At 39.7% G+C, this 16513-nt stretch overlaps 1 protein-coding gene across 1 annotated transcript; it reads left to right on the top strand.

Moving 5' to 3' along the window:
* Positions 1 to 6221: 6221 nt before the first annotated feature.
* Positions 6222 to 16164, top strand: LOC124261053. The gene is made up of 2 exons (XM_046695375.1): positions 6222 to 6302; positions 15610 to 16164. The coding sequence occupies exons 1-2, from the start codon at positions 6222 to 6224 to the stop codon at positions 16162 to 16164; spliced, it is 636 nt and encodes a 211-aa protein (XP_046551331.1).
* Positions 16165 to 16513: the final 349 nt, after the last annotated feature.

Here is a 16513-nt window from a genome sequence, read left to right as displayed (position 1 = left end):
TTAACGTCATGTTCCAAATAAGCAAAACACCACATTTTACCGGTCTACAAAGCTGGGTACCTGATAGGAGATGTTAATCTGTCACTGTGTAGATTAGCGTAACTTCGGGTTAGCTGTCTTATAACTTTGGATTAGCTGTGCCAGTTTACAAAGCTGGGTACCCGATAGGACATGCAACGCCGTCACTGCGTAATCAGGTGAGATGGAACAGGATTAAACGCCATGTTCCAAATTAACACAGGTGTTACAATTAACAAGATTTTAACGGTTAGGACATGTAACTCTGTCACTGCGTAAATAGGTGAGATGAAACAGCATTAATCGCCATGCCATGTTCCAAATTAAACGGTTTACAGAGCTCGGTGTTGTAACTCTGTCAATTAACAAGATTTTAACGTCACTGTTATGAAACACATGTAACTCTGTCACTGCGTAAACAGGTGAGATGAAACAGGATTAATCGCCATGTTCCAAATTAACACAGTTGTTACAATTAACAAGATTTTAACGGTTTACAGAGCTGGGTACCCGATAGGACATGTAACTCTGTCACTGCGTAAACAGGTGAGATGAAACAGGATTAATCTTAACCATGTTCCAAACATGTAACACTGTGTAGATGTTAATCGCCAAAATTAACAAGATTTTAACGGTTTACAGAGCTGGGTACCCGATAGGATATGCAACTCTGTCACTTTGAGACAAAACAGTACCATTTTTGAATAGCTGCCTCGCGTGTTATGAGGTGTTCATTATATTGTGTTTGGAGGAGTTTAAACAGGTTTATTTTGTGTAGCAGAGGCTATAAACCCCGTGACGATCCGTGTTAGAATTGTTGTTCAGCAACCCATGGTTGTCCTAAGAGTCCTAACGGGTCTAAGTTTGCTGACTTGGTCGACACTTGTCAGCGTACCCCAATTGAGTCGATGGTGTCAATCACTAGATTGTCTGATCCAGACTAGATTATTTACAGACCGCCGCCATATACCTGGATTATTGCTGAGAGAGGCGTGAAAGAACAAACAAGCAAACAAAACAAGCAGACTGTCTGGTTGACACGTCTCATTAGTCGTGTGCAGACAAACATTTTGGCAATTCGGAGCTCACTTCTCCGCTCTGCTACTGATGAAATTTTCATTCACTTTATACAGGCTGTCAAACGTCCCTTAACTTTATAAAGACCCGCGAAGATCCGGGTTAGAATTGGTCTCCAGCAACCCATGCTTGTAGTAAGAGCACACCCATGAAGATCCGGATTAGAATTGATCTTCAGCAACCCATCCTTGTCGTAAAAGGCGACTAACGGGATCAGGTGGTCAGGCTCGCTGACTTGGTTGACATGTGCCATCGTAGTCTGTCTCACAGTACGTGAACCACATTATTTTCCCTACTGCCAAGCCCTGTCTTCGGTTTTTAAATTACATTTACCGGTCTTAAATCAACGATAAAGGACCGAAAAATTGAAAACTGAGTAGCTTTATCTTCTAACTTTATCATCTCGATATAAGCCATATGTCGAGTATATTTTCAATTGTCGCCATACTGTCTGCAATAGTAGACTGTGAGGATATTGTATTGCAGGCGTATATGACAGACCACGTTCAACCGAGACAATATCCGGACAGGAGTTTATTAAAGTACAGTGTTTCCGACAAGAAGATAGGAAGATATAGTGATACAGAGATATTACAGTCAATTTGCATTTCTAATTACCATACAAATAGAAGAGAGTGCGTAATCTCTATCAATCAAAGCCTTCAATAAACTGACAGTATCCTTGGGCAATGTATTATGTTCACAGGTAGCTGGACAATCGTTTACAAGAGGTGTAAGAATCAGCGTTTGTGGGTGAGTGAGTGAGTTTAGTTTTACGCCATTTTCAGCAATATTCCTTCAATATCACGGCGGGGGACGCCAGAAATGGGCTTGACATATTGGGCTTGACACATTGTACCCATGAAGACTGACTGACTGACTAAGTTTGGTTTTACGCCGCTTTTAGCAATATTCCAGCAACATCACGGCGGGGGACACCAGAAATGGGCCCCATGAAAAGAATCGAACCCGGATCTGTGATGGTCGAGCGCTTTAACAACTAGGCTACCACTCCGCCAACGTATGGAACGAATGCCCAATAAACGTCTCATATCCTTAAAACTCCACATAAAATACAACAAGTAAGATAAGTAGACTATACTGCAAATCTGTTTAAAACAATTATAAACAATTCTTAAGTGAAAATGTAGAAACCAGTTCATAAACATACACATTCATAATGTACGTGCTGAGAAGTAAATCAAGAACATAATATACACCGATTTTATATGCAAGCAATATCACGGCGGGGGATACCAGAAATGGGCTTCACACATTGTACCCATGTGGGGAATCCAGATCATCAGTATAACGAGTGAACGCTTTAACCAATAGGCTACCACAGCGTCGCAGTTATGCTAGTTAGACGTATATATAATTGTGAACCAGCAGAGCTGGGTACACAGCCTAAACCAAGAGTTCAGAGCTACCTCTGAGTATCCAGTACCAGAAAAACTCACTGTGGACCCGGAGACGGATAGAATAGAATAGGCCATATCAATAAGACCATCAACATCCGATACTACTGAGATATTATAGGAATATGATTGTAAACAGTAGGTGAGGTAGCAGGTTAATAATTATCTACAGTTGAAACAAAAGAGTGACGCCAAAACAGTATTCTAAGCATTCCTATATAATTCTTCAATGCGATGTTTACACGATATACGCTTTGCTATTGGACGAACTGTGTTACCGGTAACACGTTTGAACAGCGGACATTTATGAGCGTGGGAACAACACAGTTTGCCGTTTTTGTAAAGTCGTGAACCTTGACGGATCACATCTTCCTAAATCAGTGAATGAGATAATATGTAGATTTAGACTACAGCAAGGCATACATACATGGCAGAAAATGATTATGAACCATGTCGGCCAAACACAGTAAACAACTAGAATATCACAGATGTAGACTTAAGACTAGCCCGTATCTTTACCATCACTATTCAAGACAACACAATATAAAAAAAGGGCTATGGATCGCTAGCAACGGAAGGAAGATCTCAATACTAGTGGCCAGAGGGACTTACAGCACACTTCTTTATTCATGAGGAATTTCAAAGTACACATGAATGCAGAAGCTTGTGTCTAATCATTTAGAGTAAATGAGTGTGGGTTTACGACGCTGTTAAGAATATTCAAGCAATACCCCTAACCCGTGCCGAGGTTTATGATGTCATATAGCGCTGTGATGGAATGTGGACTGTGAAACAAACCCGACTCCTCCTCCGCCCGACCCGACCCCCATCCCCCCACAGAGAGTAGAGATGTCGTTGAAGCATCACCATTGGCCAAGAACACTCGACATTTTATGAACGCTTCTTGGTAATACCAACAGCTATTGTTATTTTACCTGCCACAAATGAGCATGATCTTGCCAGTACTTTCCCTTTAGGATACTGGAGCGATACATGAGGCGAGTGACTAAAGAGTTCGCTCGTAATGACGAGTACCTGGATTGGATTCTCCACTTGGGTGGCCCTTTTCTGATGTTCCCCACCGTGATACTGATAATTCGAAAAGCGGCTTAAAACTATTCTTCTCTCTCATTCACTCACTTTTAGATACTATTTCACTGGATCTGAGTACAGTAATGGGTCTATCCCACTGTATCCCTTGGTCTGGTCGCATGTATGTTACTAAGCTTGCGTTAGGATATGACAAATGTGTAAGTCTTGGTGTTGGGACATCCTTATCAGTTCATCTTTTTACCAACATTTGAAGAGCGGATCATTATTGGATGTGTTGGTCCGTTGCCCAAAACGAAGTCTGGTGTTCAGTATTCCTTGAAAATACGCTTCAGCAGGATTTCCAGAAGCCATTCCTCTAAGATAAATTGCTGAACTGGTGATCCTCAAGGCGTAGATCAAAGACTCAATAATTTACTGACTCCATACAGCTGGAAGTGTGCCTTAAAACAACAAACCAACCAACCACCCAACATAAAATAAAGTCGGGTATTCAGCGTCCCTATACAATCATGTGAGCTTTAGCAGGATTCTCTGAAGCCACTCCATATAGGATAACTGTTTCTCTGGTGATCCTCAAGGAATGTTCCCGTACCTGACTTACTCAAAGTAGATTAATTTCAGTTAAGGTTTGTTTCAGCAGGTCATCTGTGAGTTCGGATTTAGACAAAACCAATTCGGCAAGTCTAGTGCTGTCAGACGGTGCATTAGAGCGTTTGCTTCAGGCTCTGTGATATCTGATGAGGATTTACTGTTTGAAAGCTTGTCGTTAGAGGCGACTAACAGGATCGGGTAGTCAGGCTCGCAGACTTGGTCGACACAAGGTATCCCCACTGCGAAGATCAGTGCTCATGCTGTTGATCACTGGAATGTCAGGTCCAGACTCGATTATCTACATACCATAGCCATATAGCTGGACTAATGTCAAGTGCGGCGTTAAACAGAAACAAAGAAATTATTTTGAAAACTAAGTATGGGATGAAGGTGTTTGTTTGTGTTTGAAGGAGTCTGTTCAGGAAATGTAAGTGGTCAGTCGCTACGAGTGAGTGAGTGAGATAAGAAGTAGAGTCACATCGGCAATATTGCAGCCATATTGTGACTATAACAATATATTCTTTAATAAATATATTTAAATATTATTTCGTAAAATCTGTCAACAAAGGCCAGTAAAAGCATTATAACATTTATTACAATACTGGACAATACAATATAAAAAAAACTGGCGATAAGTCACCAAGAACTGAAGGTAGATAACCATACCAGGGACCATGGGGACTTACAGTACATTTGCTAGCTGCATGGAACCTAGCTGGATTTACATCATTCCTTCAGATGTTGATGACCCGTGAAGATCCGGGTTAGAATACTGATCTTCAGTAATGTCCCCGTTTCACTGGGCTACGACCTATCAAGACTACCCCGACTAGTGCCGATTCGTCACCTACGATGTTATCGTTCTCAATCGGCCAGTTTTTTATTATATTTTCCTTTTCTACGCAGTATCTACGGTAAACCTACGTAAAGGACGATGAAGTGACTGTAGACTTACGTATTAATGCCGGTAACATTGCGTTTGAGCACCCGTTGTTGATACAATTTCACCCAGTATTGGCCGATTGGCTACGTTTAAATCACGTTTCTGCGGCGATATATCTACGATTCACTCCCGATTCCTCACGATTCTCGCCGACACAGTGATGGCTTCCGATATCGAAGACTCATTGTCGTAATTGCCGATTACACGCGAAGATTACCGATCGACCTCGAGTAAAGTACGTATAATTTCCGAGTAAGACACGCAAAATCGGCTTCCAATCCACAAAATGGTCCCAATTCTGGGCTATAAAAGCTGACGATGACAGGCGATTCTTATTATCTAGCAACATGCTCAGCAATTCTTATTATCTAGCAACTACTTCTTCTGCTGCAACAACATATGGGATTGGAGATAGATATCTATGAATACAGAAGGAACCAGGCACCAAAAAGAAGACAAAAACAGAAACAGAAACAGAAAGAAGATTGCACTTTGGAAACTATGACAATATCCTATCTGAACTCAGAATCGAAGACACGTCTTCTTTCTTAAACTATCTGCGAATGCCTCCTGATATGTGTGATGAACTGCTTAATTCTCTGTCTCCCAGACTTACCAAAAAGACACCAACTTCAGGAAAGCTCTGCACCCTGGTCTGAAGTTAGCAGTTACCATATGGCAGCTAGCCTCTGGATACAAGCACCCCTCCCTCTCCTTCAACTTCAGAGTGTCCAGACACACCATAGCCATCTTTCTCCCAGGGTTATGCCAAGCCATCGTAGTCCACTACACTACAATTCGTAAGCCACATGGTAGTGGAAGCCTCTACCACAACTACAAGGGTTTCTTCTCCATTGTCCTGTTGGTCCTTGTAGATGCTAATTACAGATTTCTATGGGTGGCCCTCGGAGGCCTGGGTCATATGTCAGATGCACAAATCTTCAATGCCTCAGAGTTGAAAGAGTGAATAGTAGATGACATCATATGCTTGCCCGAACCTGAACCACTGCCAAATGATGATCTGGATATGCATTGCAGATGATGCATTTACCCTTCGTCAATATCTAATGAAACCCTACTTAAGAAAAGGTCTGTCATAAGCTGAACGGGATCTCGAGAGCATGCGAGTTGTGGAGAATGCCTTTGGTATTCTTCCAAACCGATGGCAATTTCTTCTCAACACTTCGCAACAGGGTGGTGGGGTGGGTGATCGCACCCTCTTCCTGTTGGTTGTTCTCTTTGTTCTTGCCATCTTTCAATGTTTCCATTACAGCAGTTGAAATTGGAGTGATATTGACTTCGATCGCCGGTGTTCAAAAACTTGGGCCGATTAAAAAATCACCTCCAGACTATGTAGACACACTCACGTATCTTGCTGATCTCGACCGACTACTCCAGGTATGTTTCCGACATTGTACGATCGCTTTTCTTTTTTTAAAAGTACAATCGGGACCGATCGCAGCCCAGTGAAATGGGGGTATAACCCATGCTTGTCGTAAGAGGCGATTAACGGGATCGAGTGGTCAGGCTCACTGACTTGGTTCACACATGTAATCGGTTACCAATTGCGTAGATCGATGCTCATGCTGTTGATCACTGGATTGTCTGGTCCAGACTCAATTATTTACATACCGCCGCCATATAGCTGAACTATTGCTGAGTACAGCGTAAAACTACACTCAATCAATCAATCAGATGTTGGTGTTCGCTATGAGATATTTGTGGTCAGCGTTTATATAATAGGTAGATTTCTGAATATATTTCTAGCTATGGCAGTCGGAAGTATCTATCGGGATAAAATGAATAAAAAACAATAACTGACGCGAGGAATTCCCCAACTTAATCAAGACAATATGTTAACAATTTCAGTCATGGTAGTATTGTTTTTGTATTTGTAGGTCCTGGTTAAAATACAGAAACCGGCTTCGTTTGCCCATGGTTGTGTCACTTAATCATGACAAAGACAGAAACATACACTAAATCTGTATCTAATGTTTGCTTTAAAAATATACCAGTGGTATTTTAAAGATAATGATGACATGGTTTGTAAAATATTTAAAAAGGCCTGTTTGTTAAAAAGGTCAAGAGTATCTCGACAATGCAAAAGTACACTGTGCCTAGAAGCACTATTGCAATTTTCATAATTTATAATTTTTTGACAAAGATACTTCCGGGAATCGTTGCTTAATACACCAGATCTTTCTAGATTTCTCTGAAGGAGCGGCCCCTCTGACTAATTTGTTATTAAACACTGTTCAAGAAGCCTTTGCCAGGCAGCTGTTTGAAGAAGGAAAGCCACACACAAATACCAGATTTTCAGAAAAAAAGCTCTAAGCTGGCATTTAAAGCACGTGGCAATAGGGCTTTGGAATTTATCACCACAGCAAGATGGTTACACTGTTTGGTACTTGTCAAAGAAACTCCCAAACACCTTAAAAAGTACCTCCACAACTGAAACGAAACTGGCCAAACACCAGAAAAAATACCTCCACATCTAAACTTATTGTCACTGGGAAATCTTGAGATGGATTTGGATGTATTTATCTTGCTGAAGTGTTCAAGATGAAGAAGACAGATGCGTTATTTGATGACATGGAGTTTATCTTTGCAAGTGTTTCATGTTGAGATCAAGCATATAAAGGGCAAAGATATGGCGTCTGTTGGTTGATCAGTGCACTAAACATATTTTTTTGCTAATTATGAAAGTAGCATATACTTTAAGTTCAAACGTTCCTTTCTTGTGGGAGAGGATAGCTATGTGACAGTAGAGACTGACTCATGTCCATTATTATCTATTTACAATGTAAAACGCTCAAAATAACATTAACAGTTTACAAAAACGGCTTTAACAGTACTGTTTACAATCCATGAAAGCCCAAATATATATACAAGTTATTAATAATCCACATATATTTAGCAATGCACAATATATATTGAACGTTTATGATAGATACATTTCTTTCACGTACTTAATAATGATATTGCAGTTCTGACAGGTAAATAGATCTTCAGGAGGTATCCTGCTTCAGGAGGTATCCTGAGAGAGAGAGAGAGAGAGAGAGAGAGAGAGAGAGGGAGATAGATCTTTAGGTATATTGCTTTATAATGTGAATCCCTTGCAATTTTAAAGTACACACAATCAAGCGGAGCATGCATGACGGTGGGCCCGTCATCACAAGGAACACACATAGGAGGTTCGTTCACAGTTGTTGTGAGCAGATACTCGTGAGTAAACCGACTGTTGCTTAAACGACATCGTCGCGATGTGAACTCATCAGGTCTTGACCGACAAGCCAAGTAGGTATAACTGATTAGTGGTTTAAAACAGTAACGGTTATTGATTTCTTCATGTGTGTCTCTACTAATTGCCAATGTGAAGAAATGACTGGAAAAGTAGTAACATGTGCCACTTGTCATTGTGTGTGCTTGTGACTATATATTTGTAAGTGCAGAACACAGTGCGCTCAGCATCTGTTTATTCAACCATTCATGCACTTACTGGGCTACGACCCAATGCGTTAGGGATATCACAGGCAATAAAAAATGCCATTACAGTCTATCCTAAGTGCCGTCATGCTCTATCTTAAGTGAAGTTACGGTCTATAAAAAGCGTCATACAGTTTGTCATAAGTGGCGTTAAGGTCTATGATAAGTGTCATTTTATGATATGTAAAACGTTTCGATATAGTATATCATACGTGCCGCTATGATCTATAACAAGCGCCTTCATATGGTCTCTAAGACGTATCTTTATGGTCTGTCATAAGTGCTGTTACAGTATGTCATAAGCATCATTACGGCCTTCAGTGCCGTTCTTGTCTATCCCAAGTGGCGTATATCATAATTTAATACATCGCTAGTGTAAAATTAATGAAACCCATCAAATCTGATCAAATATATATAAAGATCTAACTAAGTAAAACACAACAGCTGATTTTTAAAATACTCTATCAAACATTGTCCCTTTCAACACGAAAAGTTCTTCCAAATATATAAGTGACAAGCGATGGAGACGTTTCCATAGAGCGTTTCATGTAATATCCAGATCCTCTTAAGCATACTGTACAAGAACGATGTCCCCCTACACATATTATACAATCATTGTATAAGGGCATTAACTATTATATCAGAACGTAACGCATAACTACTTTAAGATTAATGAAACCCATCAAACCTAACAGATTACAGAGACTACATTAGGACCTAACGAAGTAACACACACACACTAGCTGATTTTCCGAAAGAGTCTAATAATGATGATATACGTGCAGTTATAATGCGCGCAGTCCCGATAGATATGCCTGCACACAATGGCTGATTTTCAAAAACTAAGTCTAGAAAACATGTCCCAATTCTACATGAACCAGTTCTTCATAATGTATCAGTGACGAACGATAGAGACGTCTGTAGAACCTGTCTTGTAGTTGCATAGTCACCTGACAGATATTGTACAAAAACCTTGTCACCTTACACATATTATACAACCATTGCATAATGCCTGCTTCAGGAGGTATCCTGAGAGAGACAGAGAGAGAGACAGAGAGAGAGAGAGAGAGAGATAGATCTTTAGGTATATTGCTTTATAATGTGAATCCCTTGCAATTTTAAAGTACACACAATCAAGCGGAGCATGCATGACGGTGGGCCCGTCATCACAAGGAACACACATAGGAGGTTCGTTCACAGTTGTTGTGAGCAGATACTCGTGAGTAAACCGACTGTTGCTTAAACGACATCGTCGCGATGTGAACTCATCAGGTCTTGACCGACAAGCCAAGTAGGTATAACTGATTAGTGGTTTAAAACAGTAACGGTTATTGATTTCTTCATGTGTGTCTCTACTAATTGCCAATGTGAAGAAATGACTGGAAAAGTAGTAACATGTGCCACTTGTCATTGTGTGTGCTTGTGACTATATATTTGTAAGTGCAGAACACAGTGCGCTCAGCATCTGTTTATTCAACCATTCATGCACTTACTGGGCTACGACCCAATGCGTTAGGGATATCACAGGCAATAAAAAATGCCATTACAGTCTATCCTAAGTGCCATCATGCTCTATCTTAAGTGAAGTTACGGTCTATAAAAAGCGTCATACAGTTTGTCATAAGTGGCGTTAAGGTCTATGATAAGTGTCATTTTATGATATGTAAAACGTTTCGATATAGTATATCATACGTGCCGTTATGATCTATAACAAGCGCCTTCATATGGTCTCTAAGACGTGTCTTTATGGTCTGTCATAAGTGCTGTTACAGTATGTCATAAGCATCATTACGGCCTGTCAGTGCCGTTCTTGTCTATCCCAAGTGGCGTATATCATAATTTAATACATCGCTAGTGTAAAATTGATGAAACCCATCAAATCTGATCAAATATATATAAAGATCTAACTAAGTAAAACACAACAGCTGATTTTCAAAATACTCTATCAAACATTGTCCCTTTCAACACGAAAAATTCTTCCAAATATATAAGTGACAAGCGATGGAGACGTTTCCATAGAGCGTTTCATGTAATATCCAGATCCTCTTAAGCATACTGTACAAGAACGATGTCCCCCTACACATATTATACAATCATTGTATAAGGGCATTAACTATTATATCAGAACGTAACCCATAACTACTTTAAGATTAATGAAACCCATCAAACCTAACAGATTACAGAGACTACATTAAGACCTAACGAAGTAACACACAGATATGCCTGCACACAATGTCTGATTTTCAAAACCCATCAAACCTAACAGATTACAGAGACTACATTAAGACCTAACGAAGTAACACACAGATATGCCTGCACACAATGTCTGATTTTCAAAAACTAAGTCTAGAAAACATGTCCCAATTCTACATGAACCAGTTCTTCATAATGTATCAGTGACGAACGATAGAGACGTCTGTAGAACCTGTCTTGTAGTTGCATAGTCACCTGACATATATTGTACAAAAACCTTGTCCCCTTACACATATTATACAACCATTGCATAATGCCATAACTCTTGCCCTGTTTGTCGAGTGTGTCAGGAAATGCGACACACACTGCTGTTCGTCCCACGTTTATGCAAGATGTAGGTCTTAAGTCCACTAGTTGTTCACCAACCTACTTATCTTTTCATGTGACATGTGAGGAGGCTTGCAATTTCTCCTAAATCCTGTTGGGGCAAATAACTAGCATGAAGCCAACATATTCACTGTTAGGTCAATTTAGTATAGTTTAACAACACACTATCAAATGCCCACAAATGCCACTTGTGTTTGGAGTGTCTGATGATAGCAGTCAACATGTTAGGTATATTTTCACGATCATTATCCAAATTATGAAATGCAGTTCTTCTGAAGTATTTTCGAAAGCGTATGATTCACAGTGAAATAGTCACATTCGGGAAATATGCTGTGAAATAAATAACAAACACATAATACTAGTTTATTGTCATAAAACTAAAATAAACCGTGGGCCCCTACTCCCATATCTATTTTTCTATACAAAACGTTTTGGCAATTTGGCAAGAGGTTCCATCTGAGTTTACTTTCACGGATCTAATATTGCTCGGTAATGGTCAAATAGGCAATTCCTTTCCACCTGTTTACTTACCTGAAATAGCAACAAAGGAATCTAGTGAAAGGTCCTCATTTTCTTGTTACTGCAAGACGGATGAATTAATCTCCCTTTTTATGTCGAGCAATATTGCAATAGACCCATCCTTTGGTGTCTATATTTCACTGCCTTTGAAGTACAAGCGATCATGCTGTTTCTTTGATATTTTTCCAAAGAGCACCACGCGACTCTAGCATGAGAGGTCTTTGATCGAGGTTACAACAATTCAAACCCCAAGAAAGTTATCAGGAGACGTATGTGTTAAACCTGAGAAGGACAAATCCCACTTTGGCTATCTGGAACCACAGTGATGTGGGAAATCATTCCTCATATTTGTAACATATGTTACAGTGATTATTTGGTTGAACACATAATTTGTTCAACATGGAGCACCAGAGAAAAATATAATTGATGATTTTAATGCAATATCGGTATTATGAAACTTATTATGCTGCCCTGTCTGGGATAATATCGGATAATTAAATCACTAATCAGATTGTGCTCAAATTTGGGGAATATGCATAAGGACAATTGAGTCTCTGAGGACATCCCAACAAATGCATTTACATATTGAGTGTGTGAGATTAGTTTTACGCCACTTTTGATAAGATTCCAGTAATATCACAACTGGTAGGGTCATATTGACGAAGAAAGATGCAACATACGTTGGAGGAGCCTGAAAACACGTCAATATATGGTAATAGATACGGATTCTTTATCTAACTGTCCTCTCGAAACAGTTGCAGATGGGTTTTCTAAGATACATATTGCGTGAGCTGATAGATCAGAACCAGCAGCTTGGCAGAAGTAAGATCAGACCGATAATATAATTGTCATGCTGGTACAACAAATACATTATAGGACTGTGACATTTATGACTGACTGGTGTGCACCTGATATCTCTGTTATTAAAACAAATGTTAAAGTTCGAATGATAAAGCCAACCATATTTGTTTTCCTTTAATCATTGCTTTGTATGTGTCTTGAAAGTGACAGTTTACTCGTCTGTCGCATGTAATAATTCTGTCATTGAACAGTGGTCATGCTTTCTTTCATTATGTTTCAGAGCATATGCATTTTTTGAACATGTGTTTCTATTTCGGATACATGAAATCGTAAGTGAAGGTATTGGTTTGGCTATTTCAAGCACACAAAATAATACGAGACAGGAAATTAAATGGCAGACTTAAAACATTGTGTCCAATAATGAACAAACACACGTCTTGCCCTGCTAGGAGCCAGACACAGTGAAGCACTGCTCAGACATATTTCCTTATTTAACACGGCAGATTTTGGTTGAGGATACTTGGAAACCTTTGCTGAATTACCCAATAAATATTTATCCCTTTATCAAGGCACATTTCCGGGAAAAACGTGGCTGAACTATTGAACTACAGACAATGCACTAAAGCTCACACATATTTACCTGTTTACAGAGAAGCACTGTGCATCTTTTCTGAATCACCGAGCTACCGTCAGTACACTACTGCTCTCAAATATTTACCTCTTCAACTAGGCTCAAATCATCGGAAACATTTGACGAAAAACCGTATTAATTACATTTGAGAAATGCTCGTGGTACGTTCTATAGTGACAAAAGGACGTAACAAATAGGACAGAATTCGTGTACGTTGATGCAAATTTGGTTTCCGTGACTAGCATGACGGGAATTTATAAGGATAGCCATCATAAACTGTTGAATAATCTTTTTAATTGTCTTTGTCCCTGCTGGTTACTGGTTTAGTCCTCATTTTATGGTTTTGGCGAACCTCGGATAACTCGAACTTTTTACTAAGGTTCCTTCAACTAGGACACAATGACAGTGCTTGACTGTATTGTCATATCATTATCCCATTCTGCCCTAAGCTATTACATAAGACCAGTAATGTAACATTATTCAACCTCAGAGCAAAATTAATATTTCCTTTTTCGATACTTCTATCCAAGGCTGATCTTGGTACACCAAGACAGCTTCCTTAGTCCCATCATCTAGTGTTTTCATACATATCATCCTGTAATAACAATACCCTGACTTTATATAACTTAAGATGTCATCACATGATGTAGGGTATAACATAACCCCGAAATGTCATTATGGAAGACGTGGTTGTTATCTATATGATAAATTCTTTTATCATCCACCTTGAAATTGCTTCTCACGGCGGTAGCGTAGTCAAGCAGGCAAAGCTTTCGCTCATTTCACAGAAGGAATGGGTTTCACTTCCACTTGGGTACACTATTTGAGGTTCATTTCTGATGAGAGAAAGTGCTGGTCTACTCCATAAGTGACGTAAAGACGTATTCACGGATACAGTCAAAACTTGAAGTGGAAAATTTGGCCCCAGCATTTTGATTCTTAGGTCATAATGTGGCGTTTGAGTGGATCTCCGGATAACTCGAAGTATTTATGTAAGTCCTTTCAAATTTGACACAATGTTGTATGACCGAACTTAAAATAGAATAACTTGTTCAATGGTCACGAGGGGGGTAAATTGATTGGCTCAGCCAATCAGAAAACGACATTTATGTGTGACGTAAGATAAAGCATGTTTCACTATTTAAAATGTTACCCTCAATGGAGTCGGTTTCAGGGAATATTTGATTCCAAGCCAACATATTGCTTTCCAAGCATCTTAATCCACACGATGATGGGATCCGGGCACGGGCAAGGGAAACACTCTTTACAACGAATAGTGGCACCATGGGCGGCCGGCTACCAATGGGTGCTGAATAGTGAATGCTTAGATCAGCTACTGATCTACTGAAACTTGATATACCTAAGAAAGATAAAAAAACGATGTCGCATTATTCACATTATCAACGTTATTCAAGTTTTCTCAGCTCTCAAAGTGTGACATGTATACAAAGGGAAAAGCTAGTCTAATCCGTTGAATAGCTGTACATATCATCAATGCCCAACTGTTGTGTGACTGCCAAGTCTAATTATCAAATGGATCACCTCTTAACTCTCACATGCCTACCAACGGTATAGGTGTCTTTAACGTCTTGGAAGCACCCAGGCAGGTTGTGTCGCCATCCATTGAAGACTCTCATTACGAGATTGATGTATAAGACGCCATCTACGGAAACGCTACGGGCGATGGTAAAGGGGTTCACGCCTGAGTCAGGTCATATTCCTACTGATACCAATGTAGCGGTTTATATATCAGGTCAAACACCGGTTTGACAAGGTTTAAGGGACCTAAGTAAATATTTCGATTCTTTGACATGGCCATAAAATGATGACTTACGAAAGAATATGCAGGGTCCTAGCTTTTATTTCGAGACTTCCATAAGTTTGAAAATGGAATTTAAACACATGAACGAAGAATGAATGATAATTGATTTGTATAGCGCCTGGCTTCCAGATTGGACATGACTGCTCAACGGCGCTTGTTGAAGTGAGCGGAAAAAAGATATGTCTTCAGATGAGTTAGAATATAGTCTTTTGTTTGACAATATCTGATTTCCAGTGGTAGGGCATTCCACAGTTTTGGAGCTGCAAAGCATAGACCCACTTCGCCCATCTTTGTTTTAGTTTTAGGAACATGAAGTAGTTTATCATCGGCTGATCTTAAAGCTCTTGTGGGTTGGTAGTGATGTAACATGTCCTTAATATAACATGAATGATTTTATGCATGGAACGTTTTATTCATCGAAACACCGTTTTCGCAAAACTATGGCTACCACGAAGTGAAAGGTTTGTCCCTGCGTATTTCTTCTTTAGTCATCATTTGGCGTTTGTGTCGAACCTCGAATAGCTAGAAGGATATATTTATGAAGGTCCTTGTAAAATCGACACAAGGTATTTGCCTATTGTGTTGAATGCCTATGGCCTTTCACACAATAGTTGTCATAAACTACTTTCATGACCTACTTTGTTCAAGCACTTCTGTTCTTCTTCCTCAGGTGTTCCGATTCTTCATGGTGGGAAAGATAGAAGACAAGTGCGTGGCCTTCACCGACTACCTCACCGTGTACACGTCGCTGCACGTCTACCTGTACCAGTTCACGCTCATCTTCATCCTACCGGTTGTATCAGTTCTTACATGCAACATCCTTGTGCTTTTCAAGATATACAGGGTGATGAAGCCTCGAAGTCCAAACGGAACAACCCTCTCCAGGTCCAGGAGAAACGTTGCTAAAACCCACAAAACCACCCTGATGTTGCTAACAATATCATTCGTGTACGTCATCACATTGTTTCCATCCGTGGTGGTGTCAATCGTCGTCCATGTTGCGATAGCAACGAGGTACACAGGCACGAGGGAACTGTTTATGAGGATACGTCCCCTGACAGATCTGTTTGAGTTGTGCTCAGACTTGAATTACTGTTCAAACTTCTTTATTTACATTTTATCGGGGAAAATGTTCAGGTATGAGCTTCGGAGAATATTCGCCTTTGAAAGGAGTACTGCGCTAACAGCCACTTCCAAAGCCAGGGATGAAATGGCTCTTGTGTGATGAAACCTTGTTACCTCAAACTCTGTGATCTCAGAACAACGTTGGAATGTGTGTTCTCGGAAGATTCCTTTACGGCCCCGGTTTATGTCGATTATCAAAGTTGGGTGACAGACTCACAATCTGATAAACGGGTGTAACTTACAAGTGTTTTGTGTCCTGTGTTTTTGGTGTGTGTTTTTTAAAGTAACCTCTTTGAATATTTTAAAAGAAAATATATAAGAAAATTATATTAACACAGAGACGACTTAGAAGATTTGTTTTCAACCAGAATGGTTTATACCTTTAAAAAAGATTCAAGTCGAATTTTTATTCTTCAATTCTTCCTCAGTTTATAAACACGTTTTTGTAT

The sequence above is a fragment of the Haliotis rubra genome, unplaced genomic scaffold (genome assembly GCF_003918875.1).
Source record: "Haliotis rubra isolate DU_JTF1 unplaced genomic scaffold, ASM391887v1 Scf787, whole genome shotgun sequence".
NCBI classification, from domain to species: Eukaryota; Metazoa; Mollusca; class Gastropoda; order Lepetellida; family Haliotidae; genus Haliotis; species Haliotis rubra.
The sequence above is the reverse complement of the archived record's forward strand: the minus strand, read 5'-3'. Positions and strand labels throughout refer to the sequence as shown.